The sequence below is a fragment of the Thamnophis elegans genome, chromosome 2 (genome assembly GCF_009769535.1).
Source record: "Thamnophis elegans isolate rThaEle1 chromosome 2, rThaEle1.pri, whole genome shotgun sequence".
NCBI lineage: Eukaryota > Metazoa > Chordata > Lepidosauria > Squamata > Colubridae > Thamnophis > Thamnophis elegans.
This window is the reverse complement of record NC_045542.1, coordinates 71,975,264-72,000,688: the sequence shown is the minus strand read 5'-3', so window position 1 is coordinate 72,000,688 and position 25,425 is coordinate 71,975,264. Positions and strand designations below refer to the sequence as shown.

Below are 25,425 nucleotides of genomic sequence, written 5' to 3'. Positions count from 1 at the left end.
TTTCCATAATATTTGTCTTCTTGAAATGCAATAGCATGATGGGCATGCATGTCAGTTTAAATAATACCATTTTCACTGCTTTTCAGAGCGGCTTTAAGGGACACAACCAAAACTTTAGGCTGCCTCAGGTTGTGCTGTGTTCTGTTATACTAAAGCAAAGAATTAGTTCAACAGTATCTTTGAAGATATTTTTTTAATCACAGTAAAGTAGCTTCTTCCATAATCCTGAACACATTTCTCACATGCTTTGGTGTGCTAATACATGTACTACAGGGTTTCCTCCATGCTGTGATAAATGAATGAAAGTATCAGATTATGGAAATCAAAATCGAGAAGGATAATATCCCATTCCAGTGTTAAAATAAAGATGCTTAAGGCAATAACAAGACTAAATCCCTTCAGATCACTCACAGAGGTCTAAAGGGCTTTGAACTCTAAGAAAAATGTATAAGCAAAGAGTATCTGATGAAGACATGGGGATTATTTCAAGGAATTAAATATATTGGATGTCTCTTTTTCGGGTGGTGGTGGTGGAATATACCTTATGGCAATGCTTTTCAACTTCTAAACACCAGACTAGAAATTAGTAATAAAGGGAATCAATTTATTCTTCTTAAAAATGCACTAAATTCAGCGATACTATGCTCTAAATTAGGATAAGCGTTAGAACCAACTAAGGACTAAAGAGGTTCCTTATGATTGCAGAGATACATATTCAAATACAATTTAAATATATTAAGTGATTTTGGACTGGCCATTATCTCAGAAACAAAACTATTTTACAATATTGTTTAGACCTATCAGTCTAATTAACATTTTACATTAAATATAAGGGCAGAGGTTGGGAATTCCTGAAAAGAATGAAAATGCTCACAATATATTTACATATATTTTCCTCTCTCCTCTATATGTTTCAGAACTTTTTGAAAAAGTATGCAAACAGGATAGTCAAGAAAATTAGGAGAAAAAGTTTGGGTCTTATTTTTACTCTAGGTTTATACAGTAAACAGTATACTGAATTGAAACTTTACAATCTTATATTTTTTTTAAAAAGGGCAACTGGTGTTTTCATTAGTAGCTCAAATGCATTTTCAACTGTCACTATTCCATTGCACTATGGCTTCATCCATTCCAAATTCAGGTTGACAACTGCATAAATGAAAAGTTCATAAACAATTATGTGCAATTAAGTTTCTTTCAAAGTATGTGAGTCTACAATCAACATCATAGAGTACAAAACACTTCAGAAACTTGCAGCCATTGTAAATATAACCCTGCAACATTTATGATGTGTATTTAAGCACATACTGTAGCTAGATTTTTAAAAAAATATATTTTTAGATATACGGTGTTGTGTGTTGATTATTCATCTTTACAATTAATTATTTTCCTAAAGTAGCTCTGTTTTATTCAAAACTTCATAAAGCACAGCATTTGTCAACTGAATTAAACCTACCTAAAATACAAATGCTGTTATTTGTGTGGTAAGTACAAATAAAATTGAAATATACTGCTAAACCAGAATTCCAGGAGAAACTCACCCCTGATGTGTGAATCAATTTTATGTAGCAAAAATCATTATCAATCCAATAGTGATTTCATAGCACTATATTTAGTTTCAACCATTTTAGGACATAAAACAGAATAATTGATTAATTTTAACAGCACATGACAATTACATTTACTTTTGTGATTCTTTTTGCAGAACTGGGAGTTGAGCTATGATATTCAAAGAAAAACACTGATATTCTTTCAAAATAAAACAGAGATAAAAACAATAGAATAAAAAGCATGCTGTAATTTGCTCATCTACAAGAGGACATTTAAAAAGTGAAATATGTTTTCTAAGAATGTTTCCACTAGTAAAGTTTCAGACGAGAAAGCAATACAAGACATGACAAGACAATAGAGCTGGAAGGGACCTTGGAGGTCTTCTAATCCAACCTTCTGCTCAAGCAGGAGAATCTATACCTGTGATGGCGAACCTATGGCACGCATACCACTGGTGGCATGCAGAGCTATTTGTTAGGGCATGTGAGGTGTTGCCCTGTCAGCTCCAGCGCACATGCGCATGCTGGCCAGCTGACTTTGGCCTTCTTTTAAAGCAGTTTTTCACCCTCTGGAGGCTTCCTTGAAACCTCCAGAAGGTGAAAAACCGGCCCTATGGACAAACCAGATGTTCGGGAACAAACTTCTGGTTTGCTTGTAGGGCCATTTTTTTGCTCTCAGGAGCCCTCAGGAGGCTTCCCTGAAGGTTAAGGAGGGAAAAAATGGTCCTATGACCAAACTGAAAGTCACTGTTCCCAAAATTCTGGGTTCCCTGTAGGGCCTTTTTTGCCTTCTGGAGGCTTCAGGGAAGCTCCTGAAGACTCTGGAGTGCCTCAGGTGTGTGTGCAGAGGCTGTTTTTGCCCTTCTCGGGCTCCTAGAAAGCCTCTGAGGGCTAAAAAAAAGTGGGGGGAGAGCTGGTCATGTGCACATGTGCACGGGATGAAGGGGGTCAGGCACGCATGTGCACTGGGATCATGTTCATAGCATTATCGGTATGGGTATGTCCGCACATGATCCTCCTGCGCTTCCCCCGCTTTTGCCACGTGATCCAAAAAAGGTTAGCCATGACTGACCTATCCTATTTCAGATAAATGACTGTATTCTTAAAAGCCTCCGGTAATGGGAGTGCCCATGATTTCCTAAGGCAAGCTGACTTCCTCTTCTTTGGGGCACTCCATTAAAAACTGGAACACTGCTATCATGTCACCCCTAATACTTATGTTCATTAGACTAGCCATATCCAGTTTCTGCAAACATTCTTCACATGTTGTAGTCTCCAGACCTTTGATCATCTTAATTATCCTTTTCTGAACTTTTTCCAAAGTCTCAACATATTTTTTTGTACTATGGTAACCAAAATTGGTTGCAGCATTCTAGGTGTGGTCTTACTAAGGTTTTATAAAGCAGTATTAATACTTCACCTGATCTTGATTCTAAGCTAAGAATCAATACTTCACCTGATCTTGATTCTAAGCTAAGATTCTAAAGAGCAAAAGATTGAGAACCACTGCTCTAGAACGTTTGAGAAACTAATGTAAGTAGAAAAAATATTAGAGGGGAGATATGTTATTTATTCTACTTTTCTTGTTTAATCCAACTTTCTGACACTGCTTTAATTTTATACTCAATAGCCAGACAAATTCACTACCATAATTTTCAGTGAATGCAAACATATACAAAGCTCCTTACATTTTTATAAGCCATATCACATTTCAAAATTTAACCTGAGTAAACCATTTTATATGTTGATAAGACTGACGAAAAATTAATATTTTTTAAAAAAAATATGTTGAAGATGTTTCTAAGTGCTGGAAATAAATTCTTAAAATAAAAAATAAAATAAGTTATCAAATATTTCTGATATAATGAATTTTGTGTTACTGTATGAAACAGATGGGGTTGAGGGATGGGAAGTTAGAATAATGCTTGTGAGAGTTTTATAAAAGAAAATATTTGATCCTGGCATACTTGGTCACCTCAATTAATTTGATGATGATGATTTCAAGATCCCAGAAGCTCAGGCAATCTGTTTGCCCTTGTGTATCCTGATCCCAGAAAGCTGAGTGCTATCACATTGAATGAAAATAGACAAGATGCCATTGGCAAGATATATACTCAATAACAAGCAACTATTAGAAATCTAGCATATGCCTGCTGAAATAATTATAGTATTCAAACAGTTTTCAGAAGGATTCTTATTTTGAGAGATGCAGTTCTCTAATAAGATGACTACCAAAGCAGGCATATCTGTGGCCTGTCATTCTGCATTTAAATATAAAAACAGTGTCAGAGACTATTTCAATTTGAAGCTCTGCTCTACATTTTTTTTTTTTTAGAGATTTTATTAATATTTGTAGGCCGCCCTTTTCCCTGAGGGGACTCAGGGCGGCTCACATAAAATCGGGGAAGGGGAGATACAGACATTAAGATAAGACATATAATAAAATAATAAACAACATACATTCATCATTCGGGAGGGGAACTATCCTTGTCCCCAGGCCTGACGGGCGAGCCAGTTCTTCAAGGCTGTGCGGAAGGCCTGGACGGTGGCGAGGGTGCGAATCTCTACGGGGAGCTCGTTCCAAAGGGTCGGGGCTACTACTGAGAAGGCCCTCCTCCTTGTAGTTGCCAGCCGACACTGGCTGGCCGATGGTATACGGAGGAGGCCTAATCTATGTGATCTTATTGGTCGCAGGGATGTAATTGGCAGAAGGCGGTCTCTCAAGTATCCAGATCCACTGCCATGTAGGGCTTTATGGGTGACTAATAGCACCTTGAAGCGCATCCGGAGATCGACAGGTAGCCAGCGCAGCTCGCGGAGGATAGGTGTTATGCGGGTGAACCGAGGTGCACCCACAATCACTCGCGCGGCCGCATTCTGTACTAGCTGAAGTCGCCGGATGCTCTTCAAGGGCAGCCCCATGTAGAGCACGTTGCAGTATTCCAGCCTAGAGGTCACAAGGGCCCGGGTGACTGTTGTGAGAGCCTCCCGATTCAGGTAGGGTCGCAACTGGCGCACCAGGCGAACCTGGGCGAATGCCCCCCTGGTCACAGCCATTAAATGGTGGTCAAACGATAGCTGTGAGTCCAGGAGGACTCCCAAGTTGCGAACCCTCTCTGAGGGGTGTAGAATTTGACCCCCCAGCCTGAGTGATGGAATATTGGTCGAATCTCTGGGAGGGAAACACAACAGCCACTCGGTCTTTTCTGGGTTGAGCACGAGCTTGTTAACCCTCATCCAGTCCATAACAGCTTCGAGGCCGCGGTTCATCACGTCTGCCGCTTCATTGAGTTGGCACGGGGCGGACAGATACAGTTGAGTATCGTCCGCATATTGATGGTATCTAATCCCGTGCCTGCGAATGATCTCACCCAGCGGTTTCATGTAGATGTTGAATAGTAGGGGGGATAAGACCGAGCCCTGAGGCACCCCATAAGTTAGGGGCCTAGGGGACGATCTCTGCCCCCCCACTAACACCGACTGCGACCTGTCCGAGAGGTAGGAGGAGAACCACCGCAACACGGCGCCTCCCACTCCCACCTCCCGCAGTCGTCGCAGAAGGATACCATGGTCGATGGTATCGAAAGCCGCTGAGAGGTCGAGGAGAACCAGGATGGAGGAATGTCCTCCATCTCTGGCCCTCCAGAGATCATCGATCAATGCGACCAAAGCGGTTTCTGTGCTGTAACCGGGTCTGAAGCCTGACTGGAAGGGGTCTAGATAGTTTGCTTCCTCCAAGGACCGCTGGAGCTGGAAGGCCACCACCTTCTCAACAACCTTCCCCAGAAAGGGGAGGTTGGAGACTGGACGATAATTATTAAGGATAGCTGGATCCAAAGATGGCTTCTTCAGGAGGGGTCTCACCACCGCCGCTTTCAGTGCGGCGGGGAAGTTCCCCTCCCGAAGTGAGGCGGTGACAACCGCCTGGATCCAGCCTCGTGTCACCTCACTGCAGTTAGTAACTAACCATGAGGGACACGGATCCAGTACACAGGTGGAGGTACTTACAGCCCTCATGGCCTTGTCCACATCCCCGGGGGTAACGTCTTGAAACTCAACCCAGAGTTGTTCAAATTGATCCTCCTGTGCCTCGGCTGGAGCTGCAGGGGTGGAGTCCAAGTCCGACCGAAACCGAGCAATTTTGTCCGCTAAGAATTGGGCATACTCTTCGGCTCTGCCCTGCAAGGGTTCCCCCGCTTCCCTTTTGTTCAGTAGGGAGCGGGTTATCCTAAACAGGGCGGCCGGGCGGGACTCAGCGGACGCAACCAAGGTGGCTATATGGGATCTTTTTGCAGCCCTAAGTGCCCTGGTGTATTCCTTGGTGCAGGTGGTTACCATTGCTCGGTTCGCTTCGGACTTATCGGACCTCCAACGGTGCTCTAGGCATCTCCTCCGGCGCTTCATCTCCCGGAGTTCCTCGGTGAACCAAGGAGGTCTCCGGGATCCGCCGCCTCGGATAATGCAATTTAATGCAATTGTTTCCATAATATTAATATGTTATATGACAGCAACAATTATACATTTTATGACAACTGTCCTCAATTCCAGAGCTTGTACTGAAAAAATCCATGTGGAAAATCTGATGTCTCTTGGCTCCCTCACATTTCTGTATAATTCAAGATGCAATTTGAACATGGAAAGAGCCATTAAGCACCTCCCATTTTCAACATTAAAAAATGAAACTATAAATGCCAACAGGACCTTGTGACTTCAAATAAGAGTCTTATTTGCGTAGCACAGCCTGCCCAGGAAGATAAGTGACTGAAATAATATTATGCTCTCTTTTACCTTCTCCTATTCCATTTTCCGATAGATGACAAAAACTCTATATGATGTCAGTACAAATGGATATTCAATTTGTCATGGAAGGAAACAGTTTTTCATTTTGCAGTTCATCTTTAATTTTGTATCTATAGAACTTTACTTTGCTAAATTATTCTTTAGCCTGTTTCTGATAGATACATAGATACATAGCCTGTTTCTGATAGATAAATAGTATTGTGGCAATACATATTAAAGGCCACTAGTTATGACAATTATATAGCATGCCTTTCACCACTAGAAAATGCAAGCCAGAGAGCATTACTATATTCATGTCTTGCACTGGGACTTCGCAGAGTTACCAGATTTACCACTCTGAGACTTGAATTCTGGATGATGCAGAACAATTGTTCATACAACATTCTTCAGTGCTTATTATAGGATTCATTCAAAAGAAAAAAAAATGGGGTGAGATTTAGATTGGACGTTGGATCTCGATCTTTCCTATTGGCTTTAGTATATGTTTGGAGAAAAAAGAAAAAAAAAAGGAATCCCATATCTTTTAAAAAAAAAATCTAGAAAGAGAATATAGCATAGTATAATGGGCATCTAGGGTCATGGACTATGAGTTGAAAAAGATAATGCACTGATGCTCTACACTTCAAAGAACTATCTGCTTTTGAGTACTCCCAAACACTTCTTTTACTATGTTATTCTCTGTTTCTAGATTTTTCTTGAAAATCCTCACTTACTCCAGGTGGTACTAGCCTGTTTTAAAAGGTCCCTTCGCAGGTCATGATCAAGTACTGAATTTAGCCTGATAGCAGAAAAAGCAACAATTTCTACAGCAAGCTCCTATAAATTGTAACGTTCCTATGTATTATTTTCACAGACAGTGTGACACCTGGTGTTCTTCCAGTTCTACAACCACTGAGCATGATATCCTTTTGACATACGTAGAAATTGAGTCAACTATTTTGAAAGGGTTCCAATCTTTTCTAGAAATCTAGACTATATGGAGTCTAACAGGATTCAATCTTCTCCCCTGTTGCGATGGGATGTGCATCGAGAGAAGCAGTGGCATAGAGTTTGGTAACCCAAAGCTTTTCTGGAGAAAAGCCCAGATTAAAAAGCTGTGGAGTCCTAAAGTGGATGGAGAACTCTAGACTCCCTTCTAGTTGGTTAGAAAAGTATAGAATTAATTTAATAAGATTCTCTCCATTTGGTGTAAGCAAATAAAGGATTGAACTCAATTGTACTTTCCTGTGTTGTCTCTGGTCTAGGGTCTGACCCATCTGCTGCTTATCCTCTGTCCAACAGCTTGCTGCAAAGGTACTAAGATCATTTGATAACTCTATCAAAAGTTTTGGCTGTCAACTGCTTACCAGCACAATTTAAGATCTTAGTGTTAAACTGCTGAATGCTTCCAAAGTTACATCCTGACTAAATGACAGACAATGTTTCCCTGTTCAACCATTAATATCAGCAGGATAGGCTGTTCTGATAATGACCTTCCATGAAATCATTTTCTTGCACAGGGGATATACCCTTCTCCTGAGTGGATAACAGGCTACATAGTGCCCTGTGTTCTTTGGTCTCCAGTTGGTCAGCATTTAAAAATCTATGAAAACTACACATTTTATCTAGCACTCCATTGTTAATTTGTTCTATAATTATTTTTAATTTATATTTAAATCCTTGCATTTTGTTTTGACCTTATCTATATACTTCAGTATTTACTTGAGTAGAAGACACTGGACTAGGGGAAAAAAAACCTTTGGCCCAAATTTTAGAAAGCTGGGAGCAACACAGAAATCTGCGACAAATGGCCAAATGAAAAACATTTTTCACACTCTCCTGTTGGCTACTTTTATGATTGCCACATGTTTTCTTCAAGACAATCTTCTACAAGTGATGGCCTTGAAGAAAATATGTGACAACCATTGAAGCACAAAGAATATGTTTCCATTTTCAAGTTACAGTATTTATGCAAAATATGATTCTGCATTTAAGATAAGCCATAAGCAGCATGTATTTGTGTGTGTATGTGTGTGTACACCCACATCACATAGCTATTTTATATAGTATCCAGCTTTACAATCTTGTCCATCTCCAACAATTCCATCTGGAAAAAAAAACCTCCTGGAGAATCACTTCCAGATCTTTGCTTAGTAAATGTATATATGGGCAATTATGTGTTTGACATACACATACACTGTAGGTATAAATAAAGCAATGTCAATTATAAAATGAATTGATTTCCTATTTATATTTACTGATTATTCTGCCTTACACACAAACTGCTCTACAATATAGAAAGAAGATCAAAGAGTTCTGCTATCCTGGATTTGATTCCAGGTTGGATCCACTATGAAAAGCAAGTAATGAATCAATAATGAATGATGGCAAAAAGGCAGAACTCATTTTCCCCCCTGTCTTCTCTCACAGAAGGAAAATGGAACCTGGCCAGTTACCATTATGCTATTGGGGAAACAATAGAATAGCAGATTTAAGGGAAGTAAAAGAGAGCTAATTTAAATGTCTCCACGCCCAGATTATTGCAATCCAAATTAGTAAAAGAACACTTTAGATGATTGGAGACTCATTCCTGATAATGTTTAAGAACTCTGAGCGGATTAGCAAAGTTCCAGGAGGAGGGCAAAGACCATCCTTCAAACAGGGAAAATTGTACCTCAGACACTACAGACTTGTCAACTTGACCTGAACTGGGCAAGGTCCTGAAATAAACTATCTAGTAATATATTTATAAGCTATAAATAATAGAAGTCAGCATGGAAATGTGTCAAAACAATTATCCCAAATGAAGCTCATCTCTTTTTTGATAGAGACACTAGCTTATTAAACCAGTGAAAATTGTAGAATATTGTAATCAGCATATTTTTTTTCTCAATTGTTACTCATGGCTCTGAAACCTGGATTCTGAAAAAGGTAGATAGGAAAAGGGTGGACACCTTTGAACTGTGGTGCTGGATAGAACTACTACACATCCTATGGGCTGTCAAAATCACAAATGAATCATAGACTGAACCTCACCCAAAATATCAACCAAAGCCAGAATTGCCAAACAAAGGCTAACATTTTGGCCATGTCATGTGAGATGATTCACTCAAAAAGTCAATCATGCTGGAGTGATTAGCAGAAAAAGGAGAGGGGGCTACCCTAGAATCTGTTGGTTAGACATTATTAAAGATGACACCAGGGTGCCCAAGGTGTCAGGCCTGCAATTATATTCCTTTTAGAATTTTGGCCTGCCACACTTTCTCTTATTTCATTATGCTGTTTCTTTAGTATAGTTGATGGGAGGGAAGAATGGAAAGGAGTAGGATTGTGGAATGTATTGTTATCATTCTTTTCTAGAAGCCAAGGTCATCTTTTGTCTCTGCACTTTTACACCTGACCGGAAGCAGCTGGGTGGAGATGCCAGCGTGGAAGAAGAAGATTGGACCATGTGATGGATTGTGGGTGTGGGGACAAGATCATTAACTTTTAACTGGGTGAGATTCTGATGTAATTTCCAGAATTGGGATTAACACAAATGTGCTAAGATGTCTGCTTTATTAAATTGGAACTTTAAGGATCGTTTTGCCTTGGACTCTGATTTAATTCTACATGATACTTGGAACTACATGATACTTGACACAAGGAGGATCTGAAGAGGCAGTATGAGACAGAGTCATGGAGAATGCTGATCCATAGAGTGGCCAAGGTTGAATACAACTGAATGGCTTACAACGAAGACAATGTAGACAAAGTGTATCTGTTGCTCCATAAACATTTTCAACAGAGTGCACCATAATAAGTTCCTTCATAAAATACTAAAATATGTATTATATAATACCAATCGCATTTTGCTAAATGACTGCAGCCAAAGAATGCTCATTAATGGCTTCACTTTAGAATGGAAGGAAGAGTGCTACACAGCTCTTTCTTGGAGCCCTCGCTGATCAATAGTTACCAATTACTTTGATGAAGGAATTAAGGGGACACTTGGATTGGCAGATGAAACATAGCTGGTATTTCAGAGAGAAGAGATGCTATTAAAACAGATCTAAACAGTTTGAGAAGTGAGCTGAAATGGGATTTAGCAGGAGAAAGGTAAATATAGTATTATATATGGCTGTGTTATCAACTACAAGATAAACAGGAACTAGAACAGTAATGAATTTATTAAGAAAAGAAACGACATCTTAGGATGCATTAATAGAAGCATAGAAATTCAGATCTTTGAAAGTAATCGGTCCACTATATTTTGTCTTATCAGTCACTATTTGAAGTACTGAGCATTGCCACTCTAAAACAATAGTGAAACATTGGAATATGTTTAGAGGAAGGCTATCAAGAAAATGAAAGTTCGGAAAACAAATTCTATAAGAAGTGATTAAAAGGTCTGGGTCAGTTTAGCTTATAGATAGAAATTACTGAAGGGTGATATAATAGAAGAATACAGGTATATGTGTGTATGTATATATGTAGAGGAGAGAGAGAGAGAGAGGGAGGGAGAGAGGGAGGGAGGGAGGGAGAGAGAGAGAGAGAGAGAGAGGGAGAGAGAGAGAGAGAGAGAGAGAAGTTGTCAAGTATTGAACTAATGGCTTAACATTATAAGGTAATAGGTTCAAATTAGGTATCAGGAGGAATTTCCTAGTATTCAAACTTTTCAGTCAACAGGCTGAAACAGGCTGCCCACATGATTGTGGTGAAATCCTTCACCAGAGTCTATGGAGTCTATGGAGATTCTCAGTAATCCAGGTCATGTTTGTCCCAAAGGTGTTTTTCAAAAGGCAACTGGACACAGGATGAAGGCTCATGTGTTAGAAATTCTCTAAACAGGGGACCCATAACTTTTATGCTCCCTTCCAGCTTTATGCTTTTGTAAAACTCATAAATACAAGAGTACTAGAACCCATTCCTCCCTTCTTTGAGAAAGAGGAAGAGGAAAAAGAAATGGGCAAAAGGGAAAGGCAACTGCACTTGGAAGACAGAAGGAGAGAAAAGCCCTGTTGAAGCTCCAGAGAATGATTAACATTCACTAGCAAAACTGTGGCTAATTTAACAGCAAATCTTAAAGACTTCCATGCAAGTCCAGAAGCATCTGTAAATCTGAGGCCAAAGGTCCAAAAGGATGACAGCAGATTGAAGCCCCAGCCATTTCTATAAAAAGGCAGAGCTTTGATTTGTGGTTGTGTCTGTCACCCTGATCTACTTGTTCTCCTCACTGTGGATGCCCTCCTTCCCCAATTATTCATAGTTATGCATATTCTTCTAAAAGCCTTATTAGACTGCAGTGGTGTGCAGTACATACATTTCTACTTTTAATCAGTTTTCTCTGTAATTGTCAGAGATCTAGTGGTTAAGATCTAGCCGACATTTCATAGGAAATTCTGTGTGGTGGTAGTGGAATATCCAGTAGGATTACAGTATTTGCTTTTCTGATTTAAGAGGTACTTTCTTCAATAAAACTTTGGGTTGATGTATTAGAGCAAACACAGGGCTTTAAATGAGCATTAATCTTTATTCATATGTTGTCCGAAAATGTCATTAATAAAATAAATTATACTATTTGTACACCCTGTATTTCTTCATGAAAACACACATGTATACATTTTTCTAAACAGAATATTGATCAATAAAAGAAAAATGAGAATGATAAATGTTACATATTATATTCTAATTTCTACATCTCCCAAATATTATTTTCAATAAAATATTCAATTAGCTTAGTTTCACATTCAAAGAAAGTTCATTTTTCCATTTTATTTTAGCCTGCAGTTTGAGCCATCAGTGTTGCTAAACTGCAGTGAAAAAGGTTGAATTCATTTGCTATGTAGTTATGTTACTTATGATTGATGCCACTTCACCAAATGATAAGCTGGTCACCCCAATGATGTAATGTCATTTTAAGAGCTATAATCTAATTTCTTCCAAACTGGAAGCTCTGATGAGTTCTAATAAAGATTTATTGTAGATTAAAGGTCTTCATAATATCAACAATAGATTGCTTACCTGATGGAAGATTTGATTAGGTACTTTTTTTTAAGCATATGAATTTTTCACATATATGAAAAACAGTTAGCAGCAAGGACACAAAGCAATGTAATCAGATAACTATCATCTCCTTGGAAAGGTTCACATAAGCCAATTTAGGAATTAGTATCTAATTGTTCAAGTTAACACAAGCATAAGTATATATTTCATCTAGAAGGATCACTCATTCCCATAAGTGCTGGTTTATTAAACACAATGTGACCAACATAATAGTTCACAGATACTGAATTATTTTAAACCTACACATAACAACTCCATCTTTTAAATTAGAAGAACAATCAGAACAATCTACCCATAAACATGATAGATGTCATCTAAAACCTTTTAATTTCAAAATCTAATAAGGAACCTCATCTCTTCTCCCGCGCTCCTATATCCACAATAACGACAAGTTTGGATTTTGTGATGTTTAAAAGAAGCAATAAACAGAATAAAAATATAAAGTTTGTTTATTGTACCCAAACTATAAAAATATAGGCTATAAACAATCAACTGATCAATCTTTATTTGGCCATACACCAGCAGATAGATAGGCTATGATAAATTGTTTATTAAGAAAAAAATAGATAAAATTAAAATAAAATACAGAAACAAGCTGTTTTGTAAGTGGCACATATTCCTAGCAATGTAGAAAGAATTATTGCAGTATTTTTGTCTATAAAAGCATTTGAGAACTATTATTATTTTTAAAAAATCAATGCTTATATGTAGAGAGTGATTCCAATTTTGAGTATTTTGCCAGCAATTTTCTTTCTCATATTTGAATAGTCATAATTTAAAGCACTGGAAAAATGTGATTTTTTTAATCCAGCAGGACACATTTTGCATATATCATGCACAATTATAATCATTTATTAATACAATTTAAAAGAAGGAACTCCAATAACAAGAAAAAAACCCACTAACTTAGCTTATTGTGAAGAAAACACTTAGAATTCTATTAACGTCCAAAACTAGATTTGGATGAACAGCATAATAAAATAGACTAGAATGTTAGATGAAATATAAGGTCAGGATGTGCTGGAAATACATGTGCATGCACATTGGGATGTTCAGATATACACACACTTTAATTGATGAAGTAAAATATTTAGGTTCAGAACAAAAGAAGTCCATGTTTCTTCATAGAGTAAAAACCATTTTTAAACTTGAAATAACAAATGGTAATTCATAGGCATACTCAGAGGTGATATTCAGCAGGTTCTAACCAGTTCTGGAGAACCGGTAGCAGAAATTTTGAGTAGTTTGGAGAACCGGTATATGGCCCCATCTATTCTCTGCCTCTCGAGTCCCAGTAACCTGGGATTTTGTAGTAATTCTCCCCTGAAATGAGGAGGAAATGGAGTTTTTGCAGTATTCTTCCCCTGGAGTGGGGTGGGAATGGAGATTTTTACAGTATCCTTCCCCTGCCATGTCCACCAAGCCATGCTACACCCACCAAGCCATGCCACGCCCACCATGCCACACTCACAGAACCAGTAGTAAAAAATTGGAATCCCACCACTGGGCATACTGTATATTTTTTCACATTTATTGTTCTATATAAATGAATGAATACATGCATGCATGCATGCAAGCAACCATAAATGAATGAATGAATACATACGTCTGTCTGTCTGTCTGTCTGTCTCTCATCTATCTGTCTCTTCCCTCCCTCCTTCCTTTCTTTGGTCTTGTCTTTCAGAATAATATATTCATATGATTGATTCATCAACATATAAGCCAAACAGTATTATGCATCCTTATGGTGGACCGTTTAGGGCGAGAAGGTGGCTGCTCAGATTAATCCTTTTTTGGTTAAAGTTTAAGAATTAGACAAATTTCTCATTTGGGTGAAAAAAATAACAGTATGAATCAGTATGATTCTATATTGGCATTTTTACTACCTAATATTTAATCTAGATTCCCCATAGGTGTTCTTAGAAAATAAAAAGATATAAATGGGCTGTACATGTGTCTACCTCTCTTAAGAAAGGCTACAATATCCTGTGGTTGAGAATGAATATTCTGGAAACAGAAGTAAAAAAGTTTGGTAGGAGGCAACATCTACCATGGCAGCCAGTTAATGAACAGAAAGCCTCTTCCTACCCCAGTATAGAAACTGTAGAAACTGAGAGAAATATAATTTTATACACTAATTAACAGAGACTGAATGCAAAGTGTTTGCATAGTTCCACTATGAAAGCATCTGAATACCTTGATTATTGTTGCGCTCCAACCAGGGATAGGACAGTGTCAACAGATCATACTGCCGGACATTTCAACTTTTCCAATGGTCCAGCCAGGAGCAAGAACATTGCAAGAAAGCTACTATTCAGCAGCATTGATGGAAGGGGGGGGGGGGCAAAGTGGGACAGAAGCAGAAAAGTGCCCAAAGTCCTGCCCACATACATATATAAAGGTTGGGACTTGCAGCAGGACACTACTTTGGTCCCAGTCAGAAAAACAGCAAGTTGAAAGTGTTTCATTCATTCTGGAAGAGCCCCAAACAGACAGAACTCTGAAAACTCTCATTGTACTTTAACAGGATAGGAACACCTTGAAAGAGCCAATCTCATCCGTGTTTTGTTTCAAAATCCCATGGGCAAATGGTGTAGCTAAATTGGCTGTAAAGTTTTTCTTTTCTTTTCTTTTTCTGGTTTTTCACAATGTTAAAAGTGACCCAGTAAAACTGACTACAAAGTGACACAGGACAGTCCTAAGGGAGCATTTCTTAAGCAATTAGTGTCATATACTGGCACGAAAAGTAGTTATATTACTGGCTAAAGAAAGGGGGCTGCATTCATAATGGACAAGACTCTCAATGGGCACTGTATCATGCTCCAAGCAGAGGAGACTTTAGTAACCGGAGAAGAAAAAAGATTGCTACTGCCATCATGTCATGCTTGCTTCTCAGATGCCTTTACTTGATTGTTTTAAGAAAGAAGTTGCTGACCTAGATAGCTGTTCACTCTGATCTAACAGTGCTTTTCTTCCATTTTTTGAGACTTCATGAAAGCCTCAATTCTGGAATGATTTATCTATAAGCAAGCATCATAACTATAACTTTAAACTTCCATGTATGTGCTTAGAATTGCAACTTAAGATTTATAAGATTTATCATTCTGATATATGAGGACATGTTAAAAGAAAAAGAATCACCAGACTTTTGTGAAATCTTGTTTTGTTTTCTTCTGCCAATGCAAATTTCTGGCTCTCTATATATTTTTTTTCAGCTTTAGAGGGCATAAATTGCTGGCCAAGCAGTTTCTTATAAGATGTGTTCAGGCAAAACAGCAGTGCGCTTACCAATTACAGATCTTATGTTCATTAATTATTGTGACATAAGAATAGCATACAATAACAAGCATACTGTGGAACATAAAAGAATAACATAACAAGAAAACTGAATCAGAAGAGGAAAGGCAGGAAGTAATAACAATAACAACAAAACTTTCCCGTAGATGCTCTCACCCTTCATTTTATTATTATCACAGATAGTTTAAAAAAGTTCTTGAAACTTTTTGTTCTACTCCTTATTTATGTATTTATTTATTTAGTAGTGGTCCTGATTTTGTATCCCACTTGTTGTTTTTTGTAATTTAATTTTGTAATTTAAAATGCTTTACTTCTTCCTTTTAAAATTGTTCAAATGCATAACCAAGAAAACAAAGAAGCAAAATCAGTAATACTAACAGAACTTCCAAACACCTAATGCAACTTCTCAAATATTTTGAAAATTTGTAAAGTATAGAAATCACATTACACTTCAATCAAATTGTCAGTGCACTCTCTTGACTCATCCTACTTTATCTACAAAGTCCATAGTGCTTTTTGATCAATACTTCATAAAAGGTTGAAAGCTATTTCAACCAATTCTGCAATTCTGATAGGAAAATTGAAAGAAACACAACAAATGTGGAAATATAAAACAAATTAAAACAGGGTCAACATAACCTTTTGCATTTTAAAAGGCAATGTACTATTCTATAAAAATGCAAAGTATTGCATTACCTTTTGTATATATTTCTCCAAAAATACAAGGCAATTTTCATCTAGTGATAAATACATTCATAGATAATTATTAATTCAGAAGAAACCCTAAAATGAAATTTGACCACAACAAATATCCATTTATTAATAAAGTTCTCAAACCACAACAAATTCACAGATAAATATATCTCCATTTCCCCTAGTGTCCCTATTTGGAACCACTCTTCTTGTAACAATTAGAATTTGCTCATATAAACATAATATTTACAATCAGATAACATTTCCTTACCACTGCTGGAAGTTTGCTGTGGCCCTGTGCATGCTCTTAGCAGGTATGAATTTGGGCAGAACTCCTCATCAGGGTTGGTATCCATAATTTGATGAGAAGTATTGCTGTCTAGCAAGGGCATCTGGCAGCTAACTTGTGGTGGATTATGAGAGCTGGGCAGCTGAGCAGATGGGAGAAGGCTAGACGAAGACGTAGGTGGAATGGGACGACCTGAAAAAGAGGACAGAGGGATCAAATTTCATCAACAAATGTTAATGAAAGAAAATACAAACAGTAACTCTGAAATTGCTTGTTACCACAGAGGATTACAGCTGGGATTGAATCAAAGTAGGTGGGTCTGATTTCCCTTTGCATCATATTCAAGACAATAGGACCAGTTGCACTAAGCAAGACCAATCCAAGAAAAAGGGACAGCATCTTCATATTTTGTCTTTATAGCACCAGCCTGTACTTCATTTGATGCTGCATGAATAATGCCATATTGCACAGAACACAATCTGCTTAGAAAAACATCAGCAAGGAAGTGCATCCATCAATTGATTTGCCATCAATGATATTTTCAAAGAGATTCATGGAATGATAATTATCCTTTGGCCACAACGGAAGAATATAATTTCACTTGGGAAACATCTTGTAACTTGTTTTTTTATACTGAACTAAGAACAACAACATCAACAACTACCATCGTTATTAATGTTAGAAAAACTGGCTTATTTTAAGCCCCTTTAAAAAACTCAGTTTTCAACTCAAACCTATAGTAACTTAAAAAAAATTAGAACAAAAGGCAAAAAGGATCTTTTAACCTGTTGTAAAAACAATGCAACATATTTTTGGTCATAGAGGTTTTCACTCACTTTATGCAATTGAGATAAGAATATTACTTTGACCATTTTTAGCAGCAACAACAGCAGTGTGGTACACTAAAATCAAAAAGAATTAAGACTTACATGGAGCAGTCAGAAAAAGAGAGCAACAACAACAATAATAATTGTATATTTTAAGAAGATTCTTGGCTGATACCTAGGATGCTGTTAGCAACCCAGATCAACCATTAGCACCAGTCAATAATATGTATGATACGTTTTTAAATGTTCAGTTTGACTGAGTTTCATGTTGTTATAATAATAATAATAATAATAATAATAACAACAACAATTATTATTATGGTATAATAATAACCAATAATAATAACCAACCGACTAGTAACCAATGCCAAATCCGGTGAAACAACTGGCCGCTGTGATACAATTGTATAATAATAATAATAATAATAATAATAATAATAATAATAATAATGTATTGATCACATACTCAGCTGCTGTAAAAAAATCACGCAGACTGATTATAAATTGCAGCACAATTCAGTAGCACAAATGATCCACTGGAATTTGTGCAAAAATTATAATATTAAAACAGCAACAAACTGGTGGGAACATCAGCCTGAAAAAGTCACCGAAAATCAGATGGTCAAGATCTTGTGGGATTTCCGTATACAAACGGACAAAATACTGGCCCATAATACACCAGACATCACACTGGTTGAGAAAAATAAGGTCACAATCATAGACATCGCCATACCAGGTGATAGCAGGGTCACCGAGAAGGAACATGAAAAAATCGCAAAATACCAGGACTTAAAAATTGAAATTCAACAACTATGGCACAAACCAGCAGTGGTAATTCCAGTGGTAATTGGCACACTGGGTGCTATTCCAAAAGCACTGGAATTACATTTAAAACAGTTAAAAATTGACAAAATCACCATCAGTCAAATGCAAAAAGCCGCACTGCTTGGATCTGCATGCATATTACAAAAATACGTTATGACATCCTAGGCTCCTGGGTGGGGCCTGACTAGTAACCAATGCCAAATCCGGCAAAACAACTGGCCGCTGTGATACAATTGTATAATAATAATAACAACGAACCAACCTGTTCATGGCTTGGATGGACTATAAGAAAGTGTTTGATTCAGTTCCCCATAGCTGTATCAAGAAATGCCTGAAAATCTTTGGCATCAGCAGCAACATACAAAAATTCATGGAAACTTCAATGAACCTCTGGAAAATGAAGTTTATAGCTAATGAAGAAGAACTGGGTGAAGTTGAAATTAAATGAGGCATTTTCCAGGGCAATTCCCTTTCACCTCTACTTTTTATACTCTCAAAGTTACCACTGACAATCATTTTGATGAAGATGAACTGTGGATATGAACTTGCAAAGAAAGGACTGAAAATTTCACACTTGGTGTTCATGGTTGATTTGAAGCTGTTTGGTAAAACAAAAGCTGAACTGAATGTATTAATTGAAAGCACGAAAGAATTTAGCCAAGACATTGGTATGCAGTTTGGAATTGACAAATGTGCAACAATGGCAACCAAAACAGGCAAGGTCATAGAAGATAATGGAATAGAACTTGAGAATGAGGAAGTTCTCGTGGAAGAAGAAAAACACAGTTTGAATGATTACATCCAGAAAAGTGAAGAACCAATGATTAAGGAAATAAATAAAGAGGTCTTTTAAAGACAACTAAATCAAAAGCTGAATATAAGAAAGAAGTAATTGAGAAACGAGCTGAAAATTGGAAAAACAAAGCTATGCATAGCCAATACTTGAAAAGTATTGAAGGCAAAGCTGACCAAAAGCTAACTTGGAACTGGTTAAGATCAGGAGCACTGAAAAAAGAAACAGAAGCCTTTTTGGGGGGAGCTCAAGAACAAGCCTTAGCCACAAACTGCATGAAGGCAAAAATTCAACATGTTACCACCAACAGCAAATGTCGTCTCTGTAATGAGAAAGACGAGACAGTTGACCACTTGATCAGTGGGTGCAGCAAAATTTCACAAAGCCATGACCGCGTTGCTAAGATCATTCACTGGAAATTGTGCCAAAAGTTTGGATTTGAGTACAGCAAAAACCACTGGGACCATCAGGTTGAGAAGGTCTTAGAAAATGAGAAAGTCAAGATCTTGTGGGACTTCAGAATCCAGACTGACAGAAACTTGGCCCACAACACACCTGACATAAAAATAGTTGAAAAGAAAAAAAAGTATGGTTCATTGACATTGCAGTACCTGGAGATGCACGAATTGAAGATAAACAGCAAGAAAAAATAACAAAGTACCGGGACTTGCAAACTGAAGTTGAGCAACTGTGGAATAAGAAATTGTGTGTTGTCCCAATTGTAATTGGAGCCCTTGGAGCAATACTCAAAGGGCTACCTCGCTATTTGGAAATTTTAAATTTATCAGACTTCAACATTCTGATTCTACAAAAAAACACCCTACTTGGAACAGCTTATATCCTTCTACATTATCTTAACAGTTCTTAGGTCCTTGATTAGGACTCGAGCTGTTGAGCTACCAACCAGCCCCAAAGGCTGTCAATCTCACCAAAGATTAACCACGCAATAATAATGTCTGCTTTTAAATTCTAGAAAAATCATCTCAACTGTAAGATTTAACTAAAGTTAAGATATAAATTTATCTAGATTTTGGAATTTCCAAGTTAATTCAAAGAAACCATATCTAACTCTAAAAATATTTCAAAGAAAAATAAAGTCACCAGAAAGATGTCAAAACAATATTTCTTGGATAGGAAGCTACAAGGAATGACACCCGAGGTTATTACTCTAATAATAATTAATCCATTAATCCAATCTGAAAACAGAAGCATTGAAAGAAGACATTTAGCCTTAGAGAAGAAGAGCATATACAAAAAAAAAAAGAGAGAGAGAGAGAGATTCAATTATACAATGCATAGACAATTTGCATCTTTAACTGAAGGTACTAGTTAATCAGCAGTCTGGGCAATTAAACAAAATAAAATGTTTTTCTTGTTGCCCGCTTTGATATGGGCCACAGAATTCTGCATCAGATGTAGTTTCCAAATCATCTTTGTGGCCAATCCACCAAAGAATGTAAGAATAGATAGTGTGATAATAAGGAATAAAGGTGCTATCTTTTAAAATTGTTAGTGACCTCTACTTATTTCCACCATCTAGGAATTTAGCAGCAAAACAGGATCAAAGATACTCACACCTAAATTGTCTGATGTCTCAGAAAAATTGTGGCCTCATCTAAGTAAGCGATCTGCTGTCCCACCCCCAAATCAGATTTGCATATGATTAGTTTTAAATACATGATCTTTTTTATCCAATACATTAATTTGCTGGGGGCAAAATTCCCTAGAGTTCGAAAGTTAGAAGTAACAAATATATTTTCTTACCATTCTATCCAGGAATAATATGCACAGGTAAAACCATAGTGTTTTACATGTGGTATTTTGTCAGTCAGAGGTGGTATTCAGCCAGTTCTGACAGGTTCTGGAGAACCGGTAGTGAAAATTTTGAGTAGTTTGGAGAACCGGAAAATAGGCTGGTCCTGCCCTCACTGCCTCCCAGCCAATCTTCTTTTGTTGCCCTGAACAGGAGAACGGAGTTGGAAAACAGGATACTGGAGTTGGGAGGAATGGGGATTTTGCAGTAACCTCACCTGCATGCCCACAGAACCGGTAGTAAAAAAAAAAATTGAATCCCACCTCTGTCCTCAGTGCAGAAAACACAAAGCAAAACATCCAGTTGACCCCAAAAAACCCACTGTTTTCCTGTTTGTGGAAAATTCATTTAAACAGCATTACTTAAACCATCAATAATGCAGCTGTGTGGTTGGGTATAATCATTGTTTAATGTTCTGCTTCCCATTAGTGTAAATTACAAAATGGTTTGCAATAGAACAATAAAAGTACCATAATGCAAGTAATACGTTAAGAGCAATATAAAAATAATGGTTTCATTATAAAGAGAGCAGAAAGGAGAGATGGTGAAGACAAGAGAAAATAAAAAATCATCCAGACTTCTCCATTTATAGAGGGAAGGTAGAGATAGTTAGATGATGTCTCTTAAATGTCAGGGGAGAATATATTTAAAATGGACGAAAGCTAGTGGATGGATTCCTAGTTGTGTAGATAGGTAAACAACCTATCTACTAATAATTGCAAATGGCACATACTAGAAGATCTCCCCTGAAGTGAAAAATTCATTAGGTTGATAATGCAAAGGTATGCAGTCACATACTCCAGGTTCAAATAGTTTAAGGATTTTATTTTGGATCAGTAGCTAACTACAATACACTTGCTTCATGAACCATGTAACATGTGAATGAACAGAAGCTTGGCCACCAAATTCTATGGACCACAGAGAACATGTAACTAAACATGGAGTTACCAGTGTGTGATCTGGTAATTAATGAGATATATACATTACAATATCTCACAGTTGTACATTTTATTATTAGAAATATACAACAATGAATCATACTTTGATGCTAAAAAGATACAACGTTCAGCCATATTCAGTACAGTACAGTACATAGGATTAAACATTTTCCGGTGTTACAAGACATTCATGTCAATACTGAAGAACAGAGATAATTCTAATTTGTCAGGGCAAGTTAAGGCTAAATATATTTTGGATTCATTACAATGCCATTCCTATCCACTTCTGTTTTTTACTGGTTCTTCCTGCCAGAAACAAGCCCATCCATCTGTCCTAGATGATATCATTCTTCTATGCCACAGTTAGGCTCTTTTCTCTAAATTACTCAATCCAGCTCACCAAGCAGTTTACATGCTTTAAGCCTCAGCATTATACATCTACTCAACAAAGTCATCTGTCAGGGTCAGGACATTTGTCTGCCGTTACAATTCCTAATGATTGAAGCCACCCGTTTCTCCCTTTTTCTTCCTGCTTTACTCCAAACATAGGAGGGGAGCTGGCAGAAAATTCTCTGCCCTGCCTGTATTTATCATCCCTGTCAGAGGAAAAAAAAGAAGTCGGAGAAGATGTGCTCCTTGATTGATTTCAGGGAGGGGTAAAAACAGTCTGTATCTATGAAGATGGAGAAGGTGCTCTGGAGTTGCTTCGCCATGTGGAAATGTGACCTCCACATTACTATCAAGGTCAACGATCACACAAAGATCTACTGCATCAATTTGTTACTTACAAATGTTGAAGAAATGTTGTAATGTCTGGTTACAAGCACTTTAAAATTATATAAATTAACTTTATAAGGTTGTATCAGCTGTTCAAAATTTAAAGATAAACCATTTGAAATCCAAGACTTCCAAGATAATACAGGATCAGTGGTAACTGCTTTACATATTTTTTAAATAACAACAGTGAAATACAAATCACAAACAAGCCAAATATCTGCAACTTCAGAAATGTTTTGTCAATGCCAAGATGCCAAGGAAACCAAGCAAAGAAGCCTTTAGCTAAGAATGTTGGCAGTAGCTGCTCTTATGGATACTCACAATCTGCAGCTCCTAACTGTATCATGCATCACTGACCACCCTTATCCAAGCAAGGCAGAGACTGAGTAACAATACTTTCATGTCTTCTTCTGCCTCAGGCACCTATCCCCACAATCTAATCATGCAGGAAACTATCTATCATAGGAATAGATTCTCCAAGCAGCAGTGTGGTTTTGCATCATCCCTCTATGCATTTCGTGGATGGAATAAATGTTAAGGCAAAAACTGAATTACATTCTTTTTTTTTTTTTGAATTACATTCAAAATGAATTACATTCATTATTTGCTTTGCTTTTTTAGCAAGTGAGGATACTGAAACATAGAAAAGACTGTGTTCAAAAATCAAAAGCAGGTCCAGTATCATGCTTGGTGGGTTTTGGTGGTACATGATGGCTAATTAGAGCTACTGCTGTAACAATGCAAAGGATAGTGTCTGACAAAGCTTCTTCAGGCCTCACCAGCCACCATGTATTTATTTCCAAATTACTGAGCTAAAATAAAATTGTTTCTTTAGTACTGTAATTTTGTTTTTGTTTTTGAATTGTTGTGAGAATTTCTCTGGGTTCCTTTCTTCCAAGCCGGGATAAGATCCCTAAAATCAAAACTGGAAGCTGGTTGCTTGAGAAGGAAGTGTCTCTTCATTGGTCCAAAGACAATACAAGTATTGCTTTTGGGGCAGCTGACCACAGATTGGCACACCAGCAAGATTTGTATATGATTTCAAGACTTTGGTGAAAGACATGTGAGCAAATATAGGGTTTTATACAATGGTGGGATTCAGTTACCTTCCCCACCGGTTCACAAATGTGAGCTTGCGTGATTGCTTTCCTCGCATGCACACCACCTTCTGTGCATGCGCAGTGCTCACACATTACCTTGGGGGGAGGGGCAGAGCCTCCTACAGCCACCACTATCAGTTCGCCCAAACCGGAGAGAACCGGCTGAATACCATCTCTGGTTTTATGATTGGGAGAAGGAAAGAAAGAGGAACATGTGGCTTTTTATTGTTAGAAAAATATCATCCTTGTTATCTCCTTTATCAGAGAAAGATCTCTCTCTAATCAAGCAGATGGTTTTTCTTGGTTGATTTTTATGGTTTAAGGGAAAAAAAACATGGACTTAGGTGCTAAATTTGCTTGCCTTTTAAATGTTGATTGATGTCACTGCTGACAGTCAGCATTCTAATGCCTTTAAGGAAACATTGTACTTTACGATTGCTAAAATGCAGTTACAGCACAAGAAGAACATTGGGCAGTAGCTTGATCAGGTCCCCTTCAACTCTGGAATAAAGCCAAACTAAAGGTCTCTGCTGTTGACATTCAAGTAACTTATGCAATCCAATATATACAGGCAGTCCTTGTTTAATGCTAGTAATTGTGATTGCCAATTCCATTGCTAAGTGATATAGTAATAAAGTGCAATGTAACAATATAACAGCTGATACAGTTGCCATCATTACGAAAATCCTGAATGATCACAGTTTCTTGCAGTCATCGTATCTTCATTTGCAATCTCCGGCTAGCTTATCCATTGACTTTGCTTCTTTGAAGATGGCAGTGAAGGTCACAGAAGGTGATCGCGTGACGGTGGAACCCTGTGACTATCATAATTGTGAGCCAGTTGACAAGCACCCAAATTACAATCATGTGACTGCAGAATGCCGTGACAGCTGAAACTACTAGGAACAGTAATAAGTGTCTCTTGTTCAGCAACCTCATAACTGAATAGTCACTGACTAAGTAGTGGTTGAACCTCCCTGGCCATTGCAGGCTGAAATGTAGCCTCTAGGGGTGGATCCACCCCTCTGGCACTCTGTTTGGTCCTCTGCAGACCTGGCCCATTGCAGGCTGAAATTGAGCTTCCAGGGGGCAGATTTGGTCCCCAGAAGCTCTATTTCGGCCAGTAACATGCAGAATGAATGTTGCAGAGCCTCTGCAGTTGTTTGTGAGGGCATTGTGCTGCAAGATTCATAGTATTGGGCCTTGTTCTCAAATGCTAGGGGGCTCTTATTGCATAAGTTTGAATGTTCCCTAAGGGAACTCTTGTAACCCGGGGATTACTTCTGTAGAAAAACTCTCATACAAAATGTTTTTGTTTAAATACTACATATGAAACAAAAGTAAAAACATGAAGCATATTCAGTTCTGCTAATCTACATATGCCTTCTGTGAATAAGAGGCAGGTGGTTTCCTTTAGAGAACCTTATGAATTTTCTAGGACAGGATTGGTTTTACGATTTTTAATGAGATACACACCACTTCCTAGAATATGCAATGTGTACATAATTTTATCTGCCAATTTTTGTTATAGGATTTGATTTCTCTTTAGTTCTTCTTTATCCCATTTTACGGATTTCTTCATGGCTTTAACAAGCTTCTTTTGTAGATCCAATAACAAAATATTTTCCAAGATTCTCTTGGTTTCACTTTGTATTTCCCTTTTAATTTTTAAATCTTCAGTCAGTTTCTTTTGTATATC

General features: G+C 37.7%; 1 protein-coding gene across 1 annotated transcript in view; it reads right to left on the bottom strand.

Moving 5' to 3' along the window:
• Positions 1-25,425, bottom strand: part of TENM2 (teneurin transmembrane protein 2) — an 834,696-nt gene that overhangs the window by 340,972 nt on the left and 468,299 nt on the right. The window contains 1 exon segment of the mRNA XM_032208490.1: positions 16,636-16,845. Within this exon segment, the coding sequence (XP_032064381.1) occupies positions 16,636-16,845 (210 nt within the window).